Genomic DNA, 19737 nt, shown 5'->3' with positions numbered 1-19737 from the left:
GTTAAAATTACCCCGCTCGAACCTGTCTGAATAACTCTTTTTCCAAACCTGAAGATTCTGGGGTAGAATAGGTCTTCAGCAACCCATGCTTGCGGTAAAAGTGATTATGATTGTCGTAAAAGACGACTAACGGGATCGGGTGGTCAGGCTCGCTGACTTGGTTGATGCATGTCATCGATCCCAATTGCGTGGATCGATGCTCATGATATTAATCACTGGATTGTCTGGTTCAGACTCGATTATTTTCAGACCGCCGTCATATAGCTGGAATATTGCTGAGTGCGGCGTTAAACAACAAACCAACCAACCAACCAAACCTGACCTGGGCGCTACAGTTTTTAATCTCAACATAATTATTTCCGTGGGCTGTGAGTCACGGTGGGCTTTGTGTATTGATGTGTTGGATCAGGGTGTCGGGATGTATACTCAGCTGTTATTCCCCAGGATGATGCAGACAAAAGGGGTACAGAAGTCGGACGCTGGCACCCGCAGGGCCAACACCACCCCCAAGAGGCGAGCACGTGACATATTTGCTGACGTCATGAGACAAGAAGGGTTTGCTAAGCTCATATCTGCACGAGGTATATATAATCGTTATTCTAAACAAGTATAAGATACCTGTGATGAGCTTTGAGCCAACAGATAATTGTGGTAAAGGAATAAGGATTGGTATATTTAAAATGCAATTGCAGTTGGTGTCGCGGTTTTAGGGGGGGGTTGTTTTAGCATGTATGATGCAGTTATTAACGCCGTAACTTGATAAAGCAATATTCGAGTAAACCATAGTTTCGAGACAGAGGGGATATGGTACAGCCAGGGGATCAAAGCGGTGGTTCGTCACAGCGACGGTCCAGGGCCCACTTGCACAAAGCGATCTTAGCGCTAAGATGATCGTAACTCCCATACTTTAGCATAGGCTTACAATAGTCTTAGCGCTAAGATCGCTTTGTGCAAGTGGGCCCAGGTTAGATTCCTCACAGTGGTATAGTGTGAAACCCAATTCGTGTACCCTCTAGTCCCCCCGTCACATGGCTGGAATAACACTAAAACTGAAACTCCCTACTCACTCACTTCGAGATAGATGCTTTATAAACATATAGGACCTTGGGTTACCCGAATGGGTCAATATTCGAGTCAACTGGTGTTTCGATAAGAGTTTCTGATGAGAGTGAAAGATGAAGTAAACTAGATGCTATGCTCTTGTCGACCCGGCGAAGACACTGCAGTGTGTGTCTGAATAAGTGAATCTGGTTTTTACACCACTCTTAACAGTCACACAGTTGATAAATGCATTGGAAAGTATCTTAACCAGAAGGGGGCACGGGTGGCCCAGACGTCTAAGGCGACGCAATTCGCTGTTCAGAGTTGCGTCCCTTGGGCACGCCAGAAACCTATGACTGTGGGTTCGAATCCCGGTTCGCCCAAATTACGTTTCTAGGTTTATCAGCACCATACCCGTGCTCGTGGGTTTCACCGAAGTGGTAAATGACTGAGACCTGCATCACTTCGGGCTTTCCTCCCACATTAAACTGACACGCCGCGACATAACTGGAATACTGTTAAAAGCGGCGTTAAACCCAACTCACTCACTCTTAACCAGGTCCGTAACTGAATGAAGTTGTCGTCCGGTTAAGTCTAATTCCAACATCTTAGAAATATGAAAACAGAAAAAGGGCAATCGATTAGAAATCTGTCTGGAATGTGACGCCATAGACCTTGTACATCAGACTATTATCTACACAGAGGTCCACACGTTGGATTCTTGCCTTTCTGGACAGGTTGTAAACTGAACGCATTGCCAAGCCTTCTATTGAACACCTATACAGGGGCCTGGTGTCTGGTTAGTCACAACTATGTTTAAGTATATACTAGTTCTATTCATTTCGTTGGCATTTGCGATTGTAGGCGACATATGGCGACCAAAGCAGCACATGCACTAGCCAGCTGGCGCCTTTAAACATCAGATCGATCGCAACTAGTGTCGAACATCGATACAAGCCGCCCTACAACTTTCAACGAACATTAAACATACATTAAGTGACGATTGCGACCATGCCTCTTCCAATTGGAATCCCTACATAACATCAGGGAGGCACAGATTGCCAAGCGGTCTGGGGCGCCTCAATACACTCTGCAGAGTTGCGCCCCTTGAAAATGCAAGGATCTTTGTGCTAATGGATTCCATAAAAGTGGAAATGGACAGTCACGCTGAACTCTCCTTCCTCATTAAAATTTATAATATGCCGCGAAGCATGTGGAGTTTATCAGTTGTGTATGTCCTGTTGGTGCACTAAAATAAACTGCCGGGCAAAAGAAAGTACATGTATACTCTTAAAAATTATGTTTGACACACAAATTACAAACGTTAGCATAACGTTACGAGACTGAAAACAGCCGCCGAAACATAAGGTTCAAAACACAACTGATTCCCATATAAATACATCGCCATCAAATAACAATTTCTTGTTTGTTTCATGTTTAGCCACCATCAAACATGGATGTAGACTTTCTCAGATTTTTACAAGGAAATTCGCTGTGAATATCTTCAATAAGACGGCGAAATCACTCCTGTTATTTCGTAAAGAATATTTCCATTACGAAGGGATGGGGATGGATGTGTGATTGATTGGTTACCATAGGTTACTGTGAGTGAATGGATGCGTAGTATGTACAGCGCTTGAAGCAAGCCATGTCACGACGTCGGACACCATGAATTGGCATCAACCAGTGTACCCAGGGGGAATCAAACACGGGTCTCCGGCGTTTCGAGCCAAAACTATAGCCACTGCGCTACCTCGCCGCCACACCAAGTATTACCGACGTTACAGACGGCTAAAGTGGAGTTGCTAGTATAAGCCAGTTGGCATCCGGTGAAAACGGTTTCATCAGGGGGTTTATTTATTACCTATAGGCTGATACACAATTCCATAAATGTGAAAAAATATGAAAGGTTTAGGACAAACATGTTTGTTTCCCTATTGAACTTCAAGTATAGGTCAGCATTAGTGAAAGCAACGCTCCTCTAGGTCTACAACTAATACTATATGGGAAAATGGCCTAATGTATCGATGTAATATCGTTTCCCTTATCCTAATCAACCGTCAACTGTGCAGGTCAAGAAATGAGCGAGCTACACAAGGTCATCGGCGATATGAAGACGGTTCTCACACAGGTACCTGTCTCTCCTTATTCTTCCTCATGTGCCAAAAAGGATTTTGGAGGATTATGCTCACTTCTTCAAAACACACACATAATTATACTGTCTTTGATCATGTCCAATATTACAGAACTCACAGCCTTCGTGAATAATGAATGGAATGACTTTATACCAAAAAAAATATCTTTAGGGAAATATTAGATCCCAAGATAAAACAAAATAATGGTCGAAGGGTCATTCAAGGTCGTGCAATTTCATAACAGATACAGGACTCAAGAAGCTTTATTTTCATATATTATAGTACAAAGAACGAATGAATGAAATGATGAGTGTAATATCTAAAGTTTAATAGAATATAAAAACATACTAGAATTGATGAGATCCGAGCTGTGCTTTGTGTTTCAGATTTCGCAGTGCAACAGTAAGGCGAAATGCCAGGTGAGCCTCTTCGTGTATTTGACCTGGTGTAAATGTAATTGAAAATTGGTTGATGATGGAAATGTCAGAAGATGATCGTCGGCTGTTGGTCCAATTTCCTTTGGTAGACTCATTAACGTTCTATAATTAGTGTAGTAATTAACATTCCTCATCTTTGGTAGACTTGATTTGAAATAATTATCAGTATAAACACGGATAGGTATTGCTAACCATGCAAAGGGGACACAAGAACGTCTAAGGCCGAAGCTGTTCATACGATCAATACCGTCCTGAACGAATTTGTTTCAACGCCGCTTTGAAAAGTATTTCAGTTATACCACGGCGTGTCGACTTGATGTTGGAAAAACCCGAAGTGATGCAGATCTTTGACGTTTACACTTTGGGTGTGGCCCACGAGCATGGACACAATAACGTTGTGAAGCTACGAGGGAGACACTATTTGGGATATGGTCTTTCAAACAACGATGTTTTGCTTTCACAATACTTCGAAATCAAGGTCTACCCTAACATTCGTCACCACTCGCCCCTTTCCGTAACCTGCAAGAAGACTCGTCCCCCTATCGAGGAATGTTATGTGCGAAAATACGACAAACCAATCAGAATGCGCGTATGATTTTAAGTTCTTTGTCAAAGAATCCCTCAGAAATAATTTCTGTTTTTACATATGTCTTGCATCTAAAAATATACCCAAGACACAGTTAAATGTGTTCAATCATACTGTATAATTTCGCATGTCCTGATGTGCTTTTAATTGCATCTGAAATATAAATGATATATGGGGAAATATATGTGAACCATTGCGCAACGAGTTGACAATTGTTTTAGGTATGCCCGTTTGCGCTAAGACGGAACCCGGTTGCAAAAATGGCCACGAGAGGGGCACGAGTCGCTATTCGGCTTGTCCCGGAATAACACGAGTTGGTCACGAATGGTACCCTACATGCAAACAATCCGTAGTGACCAATCAACATAAGCATGGCTAGAAGCCACTGGGGCGTAACGACGCGCAACCTGCCATGTCTCAGAGCGTTCATGGCCAGAGTGTCGAAAAACCAACCACTGATAGTGCAAGCAGTGTCGACAGTTAGGGATTTACAAAGCTGAGTGAACTCATGGCTGCCCACACTCAGGCATCCGATAATTAAAAAAAACAACAGAAAATAGTGGGCACTCAGTATTCTGCATGGTCACTGATATTGAATGTTTAATTGTTTGTTTGTTGTTTAACGCCGCACTCAGCAATATGCCAGCTACATGACGGCAGTCTGTAAATAAATGAGTCTGAACCAGATTACCCAGTGATTGACATCATGAGCATCGATTCACACAATTGGGATCTGATGACATGCTTCAACCAAGTGTCTGCGACCCTAACCATCCGATCCCGTTAGTCGCCTAGCTCTTACGACAAGCATAGTCGCCTTTTACGTCAAGTATGGTTTGCTTAAGAACTACTCTAACCCGGATCATCACGGGTTGATATTGAACGTAACATATATAAAGGACTAAAGGACTAACTAATACATGTAACTGCAACCCCAAGAGTGGGTCCAATTGCATATTGAGGTCTGACGATTAGAAGTGAATAAGGTGTTATATCGCTAATGTTTTAAACTGGTTTTTATCCAGAGTCATTTTTTTTTTGCAGTGTGAGGAATATCAGAGGAGGCTTCGTCAAAAAGACAAATGTTTAAAGAAAGCCACAAGACGGGTGACGGAACTGGAAACCGTCTTGCGCATCCGTCGAAGTTCTAGCCTACCAGTCTCCGTCCGGGATCACGTCACACGACAGGACAGTACTCAGAGCGATGACTCCTACGCGAGCCGGGGTCAGGAATTCACGTGCCAGTGCTTGCACGACGTCCGGGAGTGCAATAACGGAGTAATGTCCCCCTTGAAAACTCGAGGAGCACAAGACATTCTTTACCTCGGCCGAAGGGCTTCAAGGGGGACTTCTTTCGGAGACGGATACCACAGATGTCTCTTGCACCAAGATAGTGTCTCATCAAGTTCGTCTCATTCTCACTCAATGGACCTGCTGTCAGCAGAAGCGCATCTCCATGAGTGCAATACCGACTCTGTTAAAAATGGAAACTTTCACACATGCGCACGGGAGAATAACTCAAACGGAAGTAGTTTTCTTAGCCAACCAGCCAATCAGGAGCCACTTCCGCCTCCAATAGATCAGTACTTCCTGGAGGAACTAGACGCCGTGTTTGGTGATTCCTCGTTGCTTTCGGTGTCGGAGTCAGGTCTCATCCTGAGCGACGTCAGCTCCAACAGCGACAACAGTTCCATCGACGACATCGACGACTTGTGATACACATCCCGCTCGTCGCCGCTTGCCACGCAGACACCGTGTTCGAGTCATCCATTCTAATTATATGATATATACATTGAGAGACGGCATGGTCAATGACACTTTGGATGTCTGTGTGAACCATCATATTCTATTCATAATGAAGTATCAATTCAAAAGTTGTCTGACAGTTGTATAGAACATTGGAACGTGTTTGTGATGTTTGTTACAGACTCGATTATTTACAGACCGCCGTCATATAGCTGGAATATTGCTAAGTGCGGCGTTAAACAACAAGCAAAAAAACAAATGTTTGTATTATATGAATGCCAGTTTCATGCCATTATACAAATTTCCTACGCAATATCATTCTGTGATTTGACATAATGAACGGCAGATTTATTTCATTCACGCTATGAGGGTTATGAAGCCAAAGCATATACTGTGATATGTATCCGTTTCAGATAAACGAGATGTGTTGTTGACAAGAGTGTGCGTCAACGTGTGGCCACTAGATGGCGCTGTATGTTGATGTACACGATGATTTACAAGGCACGTGCACCACGCTTCTTATAATCTTGATATACGGTCCTAGACTCATTTTCCATAATGCATATTTCGTGGATTCATGTTGACTTGTCAGCTGATTCAAGCAGACTCATGGTTGGTTAATTTAAACTAGTCCGTTGATTCGATTAGACTGATCGTTGAAAAAAATATGAACTAGTTCGTAGATTCATTTTGACTAGTCCATGCATTCAAATTGACATGTCCATATATTCTCAGAGTCCATCGATTCAAAGGAATAGTAAATTGATTCAAAAAGACGAGTACTGGAAGATTGGGGGTGCAAATTGACATCACCGTTCAACATATGTATCCACTTTCATCAAAACATCAGAATCCACCTCTTAAGGATGCTAAATCAGATTTGAATCTTTTTCCGATTGCCTGTGTGTTACTTTGGATTCTTTTACTGTATCAAATAAAAATATGAAGTTGGTCATAGCTCTCCTTTAGCTATAACCTAAGACAAGAGATACGCATGATGGGATGGAAGAAGTAATTGTTTTCCATTTGCATAAAACAAAGGATTTTTATGAATGCTTATGTCGAATCATGTGAGAAGTTGGTCGGTGCTGACTGAAACTAGTCAAGCATAAACCTAAGTAACATGTCCGTGTCGCAAGGTACGGGGGATGATTGAAAGGTTCTGAATCTCATACAGAGGGAATTACGTAAAAGTGAAATATTTTGTTGTGGACATGACGTCTTGGAGGTATAGCCACATAAAGTTGAGTCAATTAAGTAAATTGTTTCTCTGTGACAAGTCGGTGAAATAAGCAGGGCCCCATGGCCTTTAGGAAATGGACAAACCTGAAGAACGTGCAATTCCTTCTATGCAAGGGGCGGAACTTATCAATGAACCCTCGTATAACCAAAAAGGGGGAGGGACTTTATGAAACAGGTCTACAAGTATTAATACAGAAGGATTACTGTATGGCATTTTTAACTTCTGTACACAATTACTCGAGAATCGCTTGTTTGTTTTGTACACATTGTATTATATATGTTTGTCGATCTCAGAACGTTCAATTACAGATTATGTTCTATTCTGAAGTAGTGTTTTTCTGTTGATATGCATTTTCGATCCGTGAAGATCCGGGGTCAAATAGGTCTTCAGCAACTCATGCCGTAAAACGCGACTGTGCTTGTCGTAAGAGGCGACCAAATGGATCGGGTGGCCAGACTCGCTGGCTTGGTTGATGTATGTCATCGTATCCATATTGCGGAGATCGATGCGCATCATGTCCATCACTGGATTGTCTGGTCCAGACTCAGTTATTTACAGACCGCCGTCATATAACTGGGATATTACCGAATGCGGCGTTAAAACAACAAACAAACAAACAAAAATTATAAGACATGCCACACTGCCGACACGGACTCGTTCAACTGTTATGTGACAGTAATTTTTTTGTATTATCAAAATTTATATTATTTAAATCTAAATCCATCTCAAGTAATAGACTTCTTCAAGCCTCTTTGATGGAAAAAATTAACAATATGCTGAAGATCTTACTAAACAATTGTTTTGGCTGTTATGAAACTAACGCGTTGTGATAGAACGTTGGTACCCACCCAATGAGCGTCTTATAACGACATCAGAGACTGAGTGAAAGCAATATGACCTAATTGTGTCAGGTTTGCCATGGTTGCTTGGCGTGAGTGAGTGAGTTAATTGGGGTTAACGCCGCTTTTAACAGTATTCCAGTTATATCGCGGCGTGTCAGCTTAATGTGGGAGGAAAGCCCGAAGTGATGCAGATCTTAGACATTTACGACTGCGGTGAAACCAAAGAGAGTAGTATAGTCTCAGTCCGCAGAAACCTTTTTTGGTTGAGGGAGGTTGAGGGAAAATAGGGAAGGTGACTGGCTGATCCGTCATACATTCGTGTTCGGATATAGGTACAACATCTACACGGACATACTTTCCTACATCATTAAATGCATTAATAGACACCAACGAAGGAAAGGTGTAATGAGGGGAATACCCATATATATCCTCTCTGAAATAACTCCCTTTTAAAATAACAAATGTACAACACATCTTCCCTAACATTTCATAAATACAGGACAATGGTCACACAATTTATGCATGGGAAGCTTCAGACGAGGCTGGTATGTTGACATTAATTGTAAGGCTGGGGTATGTTGACATTGTTATGGGCGGTCGGTCGCTTAGTCTCTCTGCTATACATTAGCTATGAATAAATCTGCTTCGACATATATTTCCAATAAAACATTTTCCTCGTCAAACAATTTTCCATGATAAACTCTGTTCTCTCTTCGAATTAAGGGTGAGTATTGTAAACATGAAAATGTCCTATAGATTGCTTCCATCACTTTCCCAACAAACCTAGCTTCGTGCCGTCACACTGTGCATGTACTTATCAGTTTTCTATCTATTTTCAAAATAGCACTATCTGAAGTAAAACTGTGCACATCATGTTACACGGTTAAAACTCAAACCGTAGGGCTTATTTGTCATCGCGTTGAATGGAAAAGCTAGCATTGAAACATCAACTATGCAAGTCGGGACAGGGCTGAATAATTCTTTACAAATGGTTCACAATAGTACGCAGCGCGGGTGATTCGAAATACGGCTGCCTTCAGCGTTATAGTCAATGCAGGGTGACATGACTACCTCGTTGTTGCGCGCTAAATGTAAACTACACTGCTAGCTTGCTGATTGTGAAGTCTTATCTATTTTGTCTATATTTTGTTCCATACAGGTTGTCTAACGTTCATGGTGTACAACGTGTAGACCGTACAAGATGAATTTGATCCAGCTAGACATACATTTTTTTTTTCCTACATTACCCGGCGTATATCATGTTGACACAACCCGTCTCTATTGTGATATGATGTACTTTCAACACACACCCTGTATTCATCAAATCAGATCGCACGCTCTAGCGAGCGCGGGTTATTTGAAACGACGAGGCCACGTGAGTTGTCAAGCGCGGTGTGTCTATTTAGAGCAGCACGCTATACACATAGCTCTATTCATAACCCTTTACTTTTGTTTTCTTATGAATTCTTTTCTGCCTTATAAACACACACCTTTCATCCCCCCCCCCCCCTTTCCCGACGCGCTGTTGATGCATGAGCCATCCTATCCGATCACGTGACTTGGATCAGCCAATCACCTTCCCTATTTTCCCTCAACCTCCATCAACCAAAAACTATACTACTATACTACTCACGAGCAAGGGTATGGTGCTGACAAACCTAGAAACATAATCGGGGCGAACCGGGACTCGAACCCACAATCATAGGTTTCTGGCGTGCCCAAGGGACGCAACTCTGCACAGCGAATTGCGGCGCCTTAGACGACTGGGACATCCGTGCCCCTGGTTGCTTGGAGGCCTGAAACCCTGAAGATCCGACTTGGAATTGGTGTTCGGCAAGCAATGCTTGTCGTAAGAGGCGATTTTCGGGATCTGGTGGTTAAGGGTGAGCGAACGAGTCTAGTTTTACGCCGTTTTCAGCAATATTCCAGGAATATCACGGTGGGGGACACCAGAAATGGGCTTCACACATTGTACCAATGTCGGGAATGGAACCCAAGTTCTTCGATGTGACGAATGAACGCTTTAACCACTAACCGACCGCCCTCTGGTGGTTAGAATCGCTGACTTATTTAAATCATGTTATCGGATTCCAATTGCGAAGATCGATGCTCATAATGTCAATCACTGGAGTGTCTGGTTCAGACTCGATTATCTAGAAGTCCGATCTCACATAGCTGGAATATTGCTGCGTGTGGCCTTAGACAACAAACAATTGAAGACCTAACACTGCTATCGCTATCGACCATTGGTACTATCGTCCTGAACAAGCACACGCTTCACATATTGCAGCGTTTTGTCCGGATCCGTGAAGATCCGGGATAGAACAGGTCTTCAGCAACCCATGCTTGTCGTGAAAGGCGACTAGGCTCGTAAGAGGCGACTAATGGGATCGGGTTGGTCAGGCTCACTGACTTGGTTGATGCATGTCATCGTATCCCAATTGCATAGGTCAATGCTCACGTGAATCACTGGATTTTCTGTTCCAGACTCGATTATTTACAGACCACCGTCATATAGCTGGAATATTGCTGAGTGCGGCGTTAAACAACAAACAAACAAAGAAAGACACAAACAAAGCATTATGTCCGACACATAAGACCCCATTAACGCGCGCTCTGGAGACCTGAATAAACACTGGTTACGAAACAATCGTGTAGTGACCATACTGTACATTAGAGCACTAGAGACGTCACTCGCGTTGTTTCCGACAATCAGCCACTCTTAACCTCATTAAACGGTATAACAGCTCTCTGCGTGAAAATCTCAGGACTCCTCCATAGGTGTCGCCTTTAGATGCTTTCTGATCATCGTCGAGTCTTCTTAATTCTCGACACAAGTGAGCAAATTATTCAGAACACATATTCTATATCTGTATCTCGAAAACGAATGTGATCGGGGAAGTCCGAAGGCAAAGTGATAAAATCGTGCTATTATATTGTTGATACTTGTCGTGTCTTAGGCGCCTTGGCATCTACACTAACAAAGTTGAACTATCAAAAGTTTATTTGTTTTCTGTATGGATTTGGGGGCACGGTTGGCCCAGTCGTCTAAGGCGCCGCGATTCGCTGTCCAGAAACCTATGATTGTGGGTTCGAATCCCGGTTCGCCCCGATTATGTTTCTAGGTTTGTCAGCACCATACCCCTGCTCGTGGGTTTCACCGAAGTGGTAAACGTCTGAGACCTGCATCACTTCGGGCTTTACTCCCACATTAAGCTGACGCGCCGCGATATAACTGGAATAATGTTAAAAGCGGCGTTAAACCCAACTCACTCACTCACTCTGTATGGATTTCGTTTGTTAAGATATGGGAAACGAGGTGGTGTAAAAGTGAAGCCAAATCGTTTTAGAAAGTTGAAATCTGGGGCGGTCAGAGTTCTCAGCCACCCTCGTTATCTGGGACGATAACCTACTCTCGTAATTTCGGACGGTCAACCACTCCGATATTTCAGACAATTGGCCACTCTCGTCATCTCAGACAATGAGATATTCTCGTTAAATCAATTTCAAAGGTATTCGTGCAAATATTGTGACCTCTAATAGTGTCTTAACATTTTATTCAGCAATATGATAAAATATACCATATTAAAACAAACAACGTCGTAATCACTGCAGTGAACTCGAATCTAAGGGCGTACCTAAACTGAGTGATCTGCATCACTGGAAGGCTGAAGGTATAAAACAAAATGAAGTAAAGGTTCCAGGCACAGTGTTTAGCAATAGCTAGGATACGCACTATAACATTATTCCACAAGATTGTCCACTTTGATATTGCTGGAATATTGCTAAAAGCGGCGTAAAACCATACTCACTCACTATAAACTATATTTAACTGAATAGAATAGCGTAAAACTCTCTTGGAACATTATATGTTAGCAACTTTTGAACGAACATTTATGGTAGTGGCTTGGCGGATATGGCATAAAATATGTTTTGTATATCCACAGTGGTAAAGTTTTAAAATATTTTATCATGATTAATTTCTTTCAAAGTAATAGTTACATTGGTGTAATATTATTATACAATGAACTAGAGCAGCGGAAACCTACAGCGTTTTAAGTGCGTAGTTTCTATACAACTATGAATCATACTTCTCTGAAAACGCTTAGCGCACTGTATGTTTACTCCAGTAGAGTGGCACGTCAATTATTATATGTGTACATCGTTGACAATGAAATGATTATGATAATGGTGGTAATACTGTAGCAATGTAACTTGATCATGTAATCAGCTGATAGTAACATCAAAGCCGCCATACATATATGTGCTGCGAGCGTGCGTGCGAGCGTGTGTGTGTGTGTGTGTGATACTGACACTGTAGTGGTTGTGACTGACCACAGGTGTTGTAGCTGCTTAAGCCTGCGTTACACTGACACAGTGATCGAAGGCAGCAAACTCTATGATGTGAGTAACTGGCAGACAGCTTTCAACACATTTTCAAAAGAAATCATATCTTTGTCTCACATATGTATAATGATATGTGTACGTACTAAATGCAGAAACCGTTATGTAAATATTTTTTAAATATTCCTCATATCCTAACTTATTACTCTAAACCCGTTGGCCCAGTTTCCGTGTTGCGAGCTGTGAGCGCTTTCGTACAATGTGACTAACTGACATGCCACTCTACAACAGCAAACATCCAGTTCGCTAAGCATTCTCGGAGAAGTATGATTCATGGTTGTCTAAAAACTACGCACTTACAATGATGTAGGTTTCAATTTTTAACAAACTCAAGTCTCCACTGCTCTAGTTCATCATATAATAATATTACAACAATGTAACTGTTACTTTGAAAAGATTAATTATGAAAAATATTAATTACCACCGTAGATATACAAAACAATTCCTATGCCATTCCGTCCAGCAACCGCGTCACCGTTGCTAACATATAATGAGCCAACATAAGAGTTTCATGTCATTCTTGTCAGTTAAAATTTTAAACGTTTATCATGTATACCACTATGATTGTGTCAACATAATAGCTCTTGTTCCTTGACAACAATAACAAATGTTTCAGAAGTCATTGATGTGAAAACATATTACTAGTTCTGTTTTAAGTAACATATCTACTTAAACTCCTTCTGGGATACCGGGATCGATGGTCAGGCTCGCTGACTTGGTTGAAGCATGTCATCGATCCCAATTGCGTGGATCGATGCTCGGGGTATTAATCACAGGATTGTCTGGTCCATTATTTACAGACCGCCGGATATTGCTGAGCGTGGCGTTAAACAGCAAACCAACCAACCAACCTTCTGGGTTACATATGTGAGCTTTATGACAGTACAGGTACTTGCATCAATAGGTAGGTATATGCTACACATTTCTTCGCGCCGTGCTGATCCTCTGGAGCAAAGTTTTCTTGTGGATATTTCATGAAGCAATATCAAATGACAAAGCGCCGTGCAACAAAACGGCGTACATTAACTGCATCACCACACACAAATGTTCCTTTTCACACAAAACAGTGCATGGACAAACTGAAATCTGATACGTCTAGCTTTTTAAAAGTTTGAAGAAGATGACAGTTCAGCCACAAACGTAGACAAGGAAATTATTTATCTGCCGACATATAATGGCAGAGTATGGTTTTCAATGCAATCGTCTTCATCTCCAAATATAGACAGGCCGCTTCATAGAGTATTGGCCGTATGGTCCCAAACCACTCGTTTTCTCTACAATCCCCTTCGCTTACAATATTTACATGCCGCTTCATACAGTATTCACCATCTGATTCTGAATGGTGTACAGTGGCTTCCCGAATTTAGGCCCACAGAAATAATTCCGTATTTAGGCCCATTCCGATATCTATTTGGAGTGATCTTAACAGTTTCCGATTTCTTCAGCAAAAAGTGTCCCTTAGTTAGGTAAAAGGGCGTTAACCCTTGGCTTAATTTAGGATGACATATTTTAAATGAGAAAGCGTTATTTTCCGTAATTAGGCCCGGGGTTGAAATACAGTACATCTGCTTACCCCCATTACAGTGACAAAGGGTTGTCGTTATCATGATAAAAAAAATTACACGTGCTAACATGGTTTTCATTTTGGCTCAGGAAACGAAGAGTATGGCCTATGGACCTACGTGTTTGCCTAAAGAAGGACATAGCGAAAATAGCCACGCCTTGGGACGAAAAGGGCAGCTGGTCCCAATCTTATACAGGCCAAGTATCTGAGGATACTTCGTTTCAATTTAACACACATAGTTTTAGGATTCTGACACGTCTTAATTACTTCCCACTCCCACAAAACCTCCAAGAATACAATAGGATCATAGCATAAGTTATGTCGCCAGGTACATGGCATGAGAACTATAACGTGCATGGCAATATCCGACTAATTTCATACACTCGATACTCCTGGTGATTAAAACTTAAACGAGGACACATTTTAAAGACTTAGAACCTTGAACTTCATCTGTGAGATGCAGACATGATGACAGATGACCTCATGCCATGCAATATGACGTTCATTACACACACACACACACACACACACACACCACGAACAACCAAAACAATTATGCACGTGTAGGTATGGTCCGGGGTAAAAGCATGTGCATTTTGGATATTAAATACCGGTTGGGTATTCACACGAGACTGAATGAGTTAGTATGGTTTTACGCCACTTTTAGCAATATTCCAATCGGGTTCGCACATGTGGGGAATCGATCACGGGCCTTCGGAGTGACAAGTGAAGGCTTTAAACCACTAGGCTACCCCGCCGCTCCTATTCACAGGAGGAGGTCTGCGATGCCTAGACTGCCGCCTGTACAAATGGCCCTTGGGATATTGCATGCCGGGATATCTGCAACTGCTATAGCCAGACAGTAAGGGTGTCATCATTACTATCACATGATTTGCACAACGTAACCACAGGACAGGATCTGTTGTTGATCGACCACTTCTGGCCGACCAGGTTACAACACCTGCACAAGATCGCTTCATAATAAGGGTCACACATCTCAGGAACTCGAAGAGGCGAGGTTTTACTGCCGGTGCCATACACACTGCTGTGGAGACATTATTCACTACGAAGGGTAACTCTATTTGACTCAGTCGTCTAAGGCGCCGCGATTCGCTGTGCAGAGTTGCGTCCCTTGGGCACGCCTGAAAACTATAATTGTGGGTTCGAATCCCGGTTCGCCTCGATTATGTTTCTAGGTTTGTCAGCACCATAACCGTGCTCGTGGGTTTCACCAACGTGGTGAACATCCGAGACTTGCATCACTTCGGGCTTTCCTCCCACATTAAGCTGACACGCCGTGATATAACTGGAATACTGTTAAAAGCAACGTTTAACCCAACTCACTCACTCTTAAACTGAGAGTTCTCACTGTATTAAAGTGTGATATGACACCAATCGCGGGTTTTTGTTTTGTTTTTATACGGAACTTGAAAGGAATATCAGACTTGCATTTCTTTTGCTGTTCAGTATACATGTATTTACAAGGGATTGTTCAAATTCTAAATGCATGTTTATAATACAAGGAACTATCATGAATAGATGGTGCTTCATAGTCTGAACATGCTGAAAAAATTAACTTCACATTGTAAAACTAAAAACTAAATGTCCGTTACAATGAGTGCGTAGTCGAGAAGGGGGTTTGGTGACACTACAATTCAGCTATTGTATTGTCTTAAGGACCAAATCGTCTACTTTACGTATATTCTAAGTACTCATGGACTGGCATTTTGCACTAGTTGTATAAAAAATAAATGCAAATTATAACGTGTGTTCAAGAAGATTTATTTCCCTCGAGTCAGTTAAAAAGGTGACCAGTTGTGACAAGTTTGCACGGGTAATTTTTCATATCTTGATGAAGTGTGCTGATGACGTCATCTTCCACAAACATTGAAGTCAAGTAAAATAAATGGCGTAGAGAAAAAATTGTGTTCACGAGTCCAATGCAGTTCATATCACCACTAAATAAAGTATAGTGTTGACGTAGTTGTATTCAGGCTGTTAAGTACAGATACGTCTTTCCTTTTTAAAAGTAGCAACAATTAGTGACATCTGTCAAGGGGTTTTATAGCTGAAATCTAAAAAAACAAATTTCCATATTCATGTTCATGCGATCTTCGCAGTGTTGGTTACTTCCGACAGTTCCTATACAAAGCAACCACAGAAGGTACGATGTTTCTGGTTTGCATGTGCAAATGCCTTGGCAATGTCCCTACGGCATCAGTTTTCAGTATCCACTTTGTGAATGTGCAACAGCATGATGCTAAGACCCTGCTGGGTCCTGGAAGTTGTAAGGTGTGTTTTCAGTCTCCTTAGACAAGAGAATGATCGTTCAGATGTTGCAGTAGTTTGTTTTATTTGTTGTTTAACGCTGCACTCAGCAATACTCCAGCTATATGAAGGGGGTCTGTAAAATAATCGAGTCTGGAAGAGACAATCCAGTGATTGACATCATGAGCAACGATCCATGCAATTGAGCGACGATGACATGTATCAACCAAGTCAGCGAGCCTGACCACACGATACCGTTAGTCGCCTCTTACAGCAAGCATGGGTTGCTGAAGACCTATTCTACCCCGGATCTTGGGGGGGTCTGTTGCAGTAGGGACTGGTGTTGTCAGGTAAATCTTGAGTTGCCTGAGAACGTCACTGAACATGCCCATCAAAACCCGAGATGTGATCAAGACATCATATACAGTATAAACTAATGTAACTTGTTTCATCAAGCATTCCCTCTCTTGAGACACAGATGCAATCGTTTGTGAAAGCCTCTGCGATAGCACCTCAAAACGTTTGAAATCAAAATACAGTAAACTACAGTTATAACGAACTCAAAGGGACTACTAATTTTAGTTCGTTATAACCGTAGTTCGTAATAAGCATATAAAAGTATAACTACAGCAAATAGTCGTGTCCAAAAAAGTAAGCTCGTTATACCCGTCAGTTTGTTATAAGCGTGTTCGTTATAACCGTAGTTTACTGTATGCTTTGTTCAGGATACTTGACTTTTGTTATCTGCAGCATAAAATGGTTTCTAGTCCAACATCTGTTTTGAAGCTTTCTTGCGCAAAACCTCCTCTCCAGCTCGCTGATTAGATCATATGTCTCGAAATACATTTGCCAGTACAGGCCAACAGGTGACTGTAATTTGTGTTTACTTGATCCCTTATCAATTTTATTTGGTCGACCCGCGTTGTATACAACCGTTTAGGATTCGAGAACACGTGCAAATAGTGAGAGAACAGTTTGCACAGTCAATTATATTTCTAATTACACATGTAACTTTGTTTAAAGGGCAAATAAACTGGACATCTGCAACTTTGCAGATTGTAATTCTTTTGGGCACGCCTAATCACAAATGATTAACTAAAATCATATTTTGAAAAACGGGAGCAGATGATTAAAAATCGTCGCCCAAACGAAAAGTTCTGATTTTTTTAATCAGGGTTTTTCTGTCTGCTCACATGTTTGATTAACGTGTCCACAAGTTTGCTAAGAATGAGTAACAGCATAGAAGTGGACACTTAAGTACAAAGTGAAATTCTTCAATATCACTGGGACAAGTTATGCATGTTCTATTGTGGACATTAAAAACGCTGATATCTTACAGTTTCTAGGCCAAGTTGTGTGAAGAAAAAATGTTATTTTTTGTATACAGAAGGGACAGATATCGGAAGAGAGCATTGTAAAGTATGAATATCAACAATATTGTTTGATAAATCGTACATTTGGAAGAATTTACTTCGAATAAACTGAAAATGCACGATAGCCATTGTTTTCCGCCTAGCTCCAAGCACAACTACAAGACTGTGGAACAGTTATCGGATACACGGGACAAGACTGAACCTTTCCAGGTCCGGTCCACCACGTATCACTACTAAAGCACATCATCGATTCATACGGCTACGTCACTTACGTGAAAGATCCACCACGACCACCCCTACAACTACGACAATGCCAAGATTGCGTGTATCAGTCCAGACTGAGGAACGGTTTACGCGCTGAAGGTATTCGCGTGAGACAACCAGTTCGAGTGTCATTTTAGCGGACCTGCATGGTGTCAAGGTCAAAGAGACTGGCCACAACTGCGTTGGAGACACATCTGGTTAAGTGACGAGTAACGTTTCATGCTTCGCCGTGCGGATGGTAGACATCGTGTTTGCAGGCGTCGGGGGCAATGTATGCAGGAAACTGGACAGATGTGGACAGATTTGGTGGTGCCTGGTGGTTGTGCGATGATGTGGGCTGCCATCTTCTACACTGGTAGAACAGGTGAGGCGAGGTGAAATGGAGCTGAACGTCGCGTCCAAGATTCTGGCACCTATATAGCGACGTGCACGTACGTGTGTTTATGTGGTTGCTTGTACTAGTCCGGACTGATGCCGATTTATAGTGCTGGCACACAGAGATACCATGCCGCAGTTTAACGTGAATACCCCACTCAGACACAGTATACTGACTCCGAGCCGACAGTCCTTCTTTTAGCCCCTTAATGCCGAGCGCCAGACAGGGTAACAACAAGTACCATCTTTTAACGTCTTTTGGTATGACGCGGCCGGGATTCGAACCCCGGACCTTCCGCTCTCCGAGCTGGTAGAACAGACTTGGTGCAAGGGAACTTAATGGCACAACGTTACAGTGATAAGATTCTTCCGCCACACGGCCTTCCCATTATGCAACAAACAAACGGGGTTTTTTCAACAAGACAATGTCCGACCTCACACTGCAATACTGACAACAGCCATGTCAGCAACAACCACGGAACCTCCGACAGTTGGGTTAACATTCCCAAGGGAACAATTTGGGGTCTAATCACTTCCATGGGATGATGATGCCAGTCAGTTTTGGACTCAAATGGTGGCCATAACAGATATTGCAAACAGATGAATTTCACGTGATCACCTTGAAAATCTAGTGTTCCGAGTGTGATATATGGAACCTGGGTCAATGAAAATGATGTGTGCAAGTTTTGAACAAGTGTTTACCATTTGCTGATTATTTATATGATAGATATATTTTGTATGTTTTCTGTATTATTACACAGAGGTAGTGGTAATGGTGTTAGCTTCAGTTACTGTATGCCCTCATTGTTTGTCATCAGTTTTTCTATATGTCATTCTTGTAAGATAAGGAGCCTAAGTCCAACATCTTTCCCAGGCAAGGGAATTAACTGACTGTAAAAGTCCAGTTTCCGAACTAGGCTGGAATTTCTGGGTTTGAAGCGGCACCAGTAGCTTTTACAGGTTATGTCCCTATTGTCCATCCTATTGACCAACTAGACTCCACCTCTCATATCACTAGCAATTGCTTCGAACAAAATTGCCAGGCCCAGTGAAGACGATCGATAATCAAGATCTTTATTGTTATAAAATGGGTCTCCTTCGCAAAGTGCATCAAATCAAGTTAGAACTTTGACTTGAAACATGAAGGGTTTGGAATATATATGTTCCTGCTAAATTGAGGGTACACATTCTTTGCAAATCCTGCAATCAACTGAAATCTGCACAACAGTTTACGAACCAGATGTCGATTTCATTATGCGATTTTATTGGACTATGCATAGACTCATTAGTCCAGCCAAAATACAACTCCATAATTCCAGCCTAGTTCGGCAAGGGTTGAAATTGGACCTTTATAGTCAGTTAACATCCTTGCCTCGGGAAGATGAAGTCCAAAGACATAAAGTAAAAAGGTACATAGAGTTAAGTGATTAAAAAGGAGAATGGCGTATTGATTTAAAAA

General features: G+C 42.0%; 1 protein-coding gene across 4 annotated transcripts in view; it reads left to right on the top strand.

The window, feature by feature from the left end:
- Positions 1 to 7490, top strand: part of LOC139443313 (cyclic nucleotide-gated channel alpha-3-like) — a 70470-nt gene extending 62980 nt beyond the window's left edge. For all 4 annotated transcript variants that reach the window (XM_071224293.1, XM_071224291.1, XM_071224292.1 and 1 more), the window contains 4 exons: positions 445 to 581; positions 3114 to 3172; positions 3563 to 3595; positions 5244 to 7490. In XM_071224293.1, coding sequence (XP_071080394.1) covers positions 445 to 581; positions 3114 to 3172; positions 3563 to 3595; positions 5244 to 5915 — 901 coding nt within the window. In that variant the 3' untranslated portion in view covers positions 5916 to 7490. The remainder of the gene's footprint in view (positions 1 to 444; positions 582 to 3113; positions 3173 to 3562; positions 3596 to 5243) is intronic.
- The last annotated feature ends 12247 nt before the right edge of the window (positions 7491 to 19737 follow it).

The sequence above is a fragment of the Haliotis cracherodii genome, unplaced genomic scaffold (assembly GCF_022045235.1).
Source record: "Haliotis cracherodii isolate W230 unplaced genomic scaffold, xgHalCrac1.p SCAF_5, whole genome shotgun sequence".
Classification (NCBI taxonomy): domain Eukaryota; kingdom Metazoa; phylum Mollusca; class Gastropoda; order Lepetellida; family Haliotidae; genus Haliotis; species Haliotis cracherodii.
This window is presented reverse-complemented; position numbering and strand designations above follow the sequence as displayed.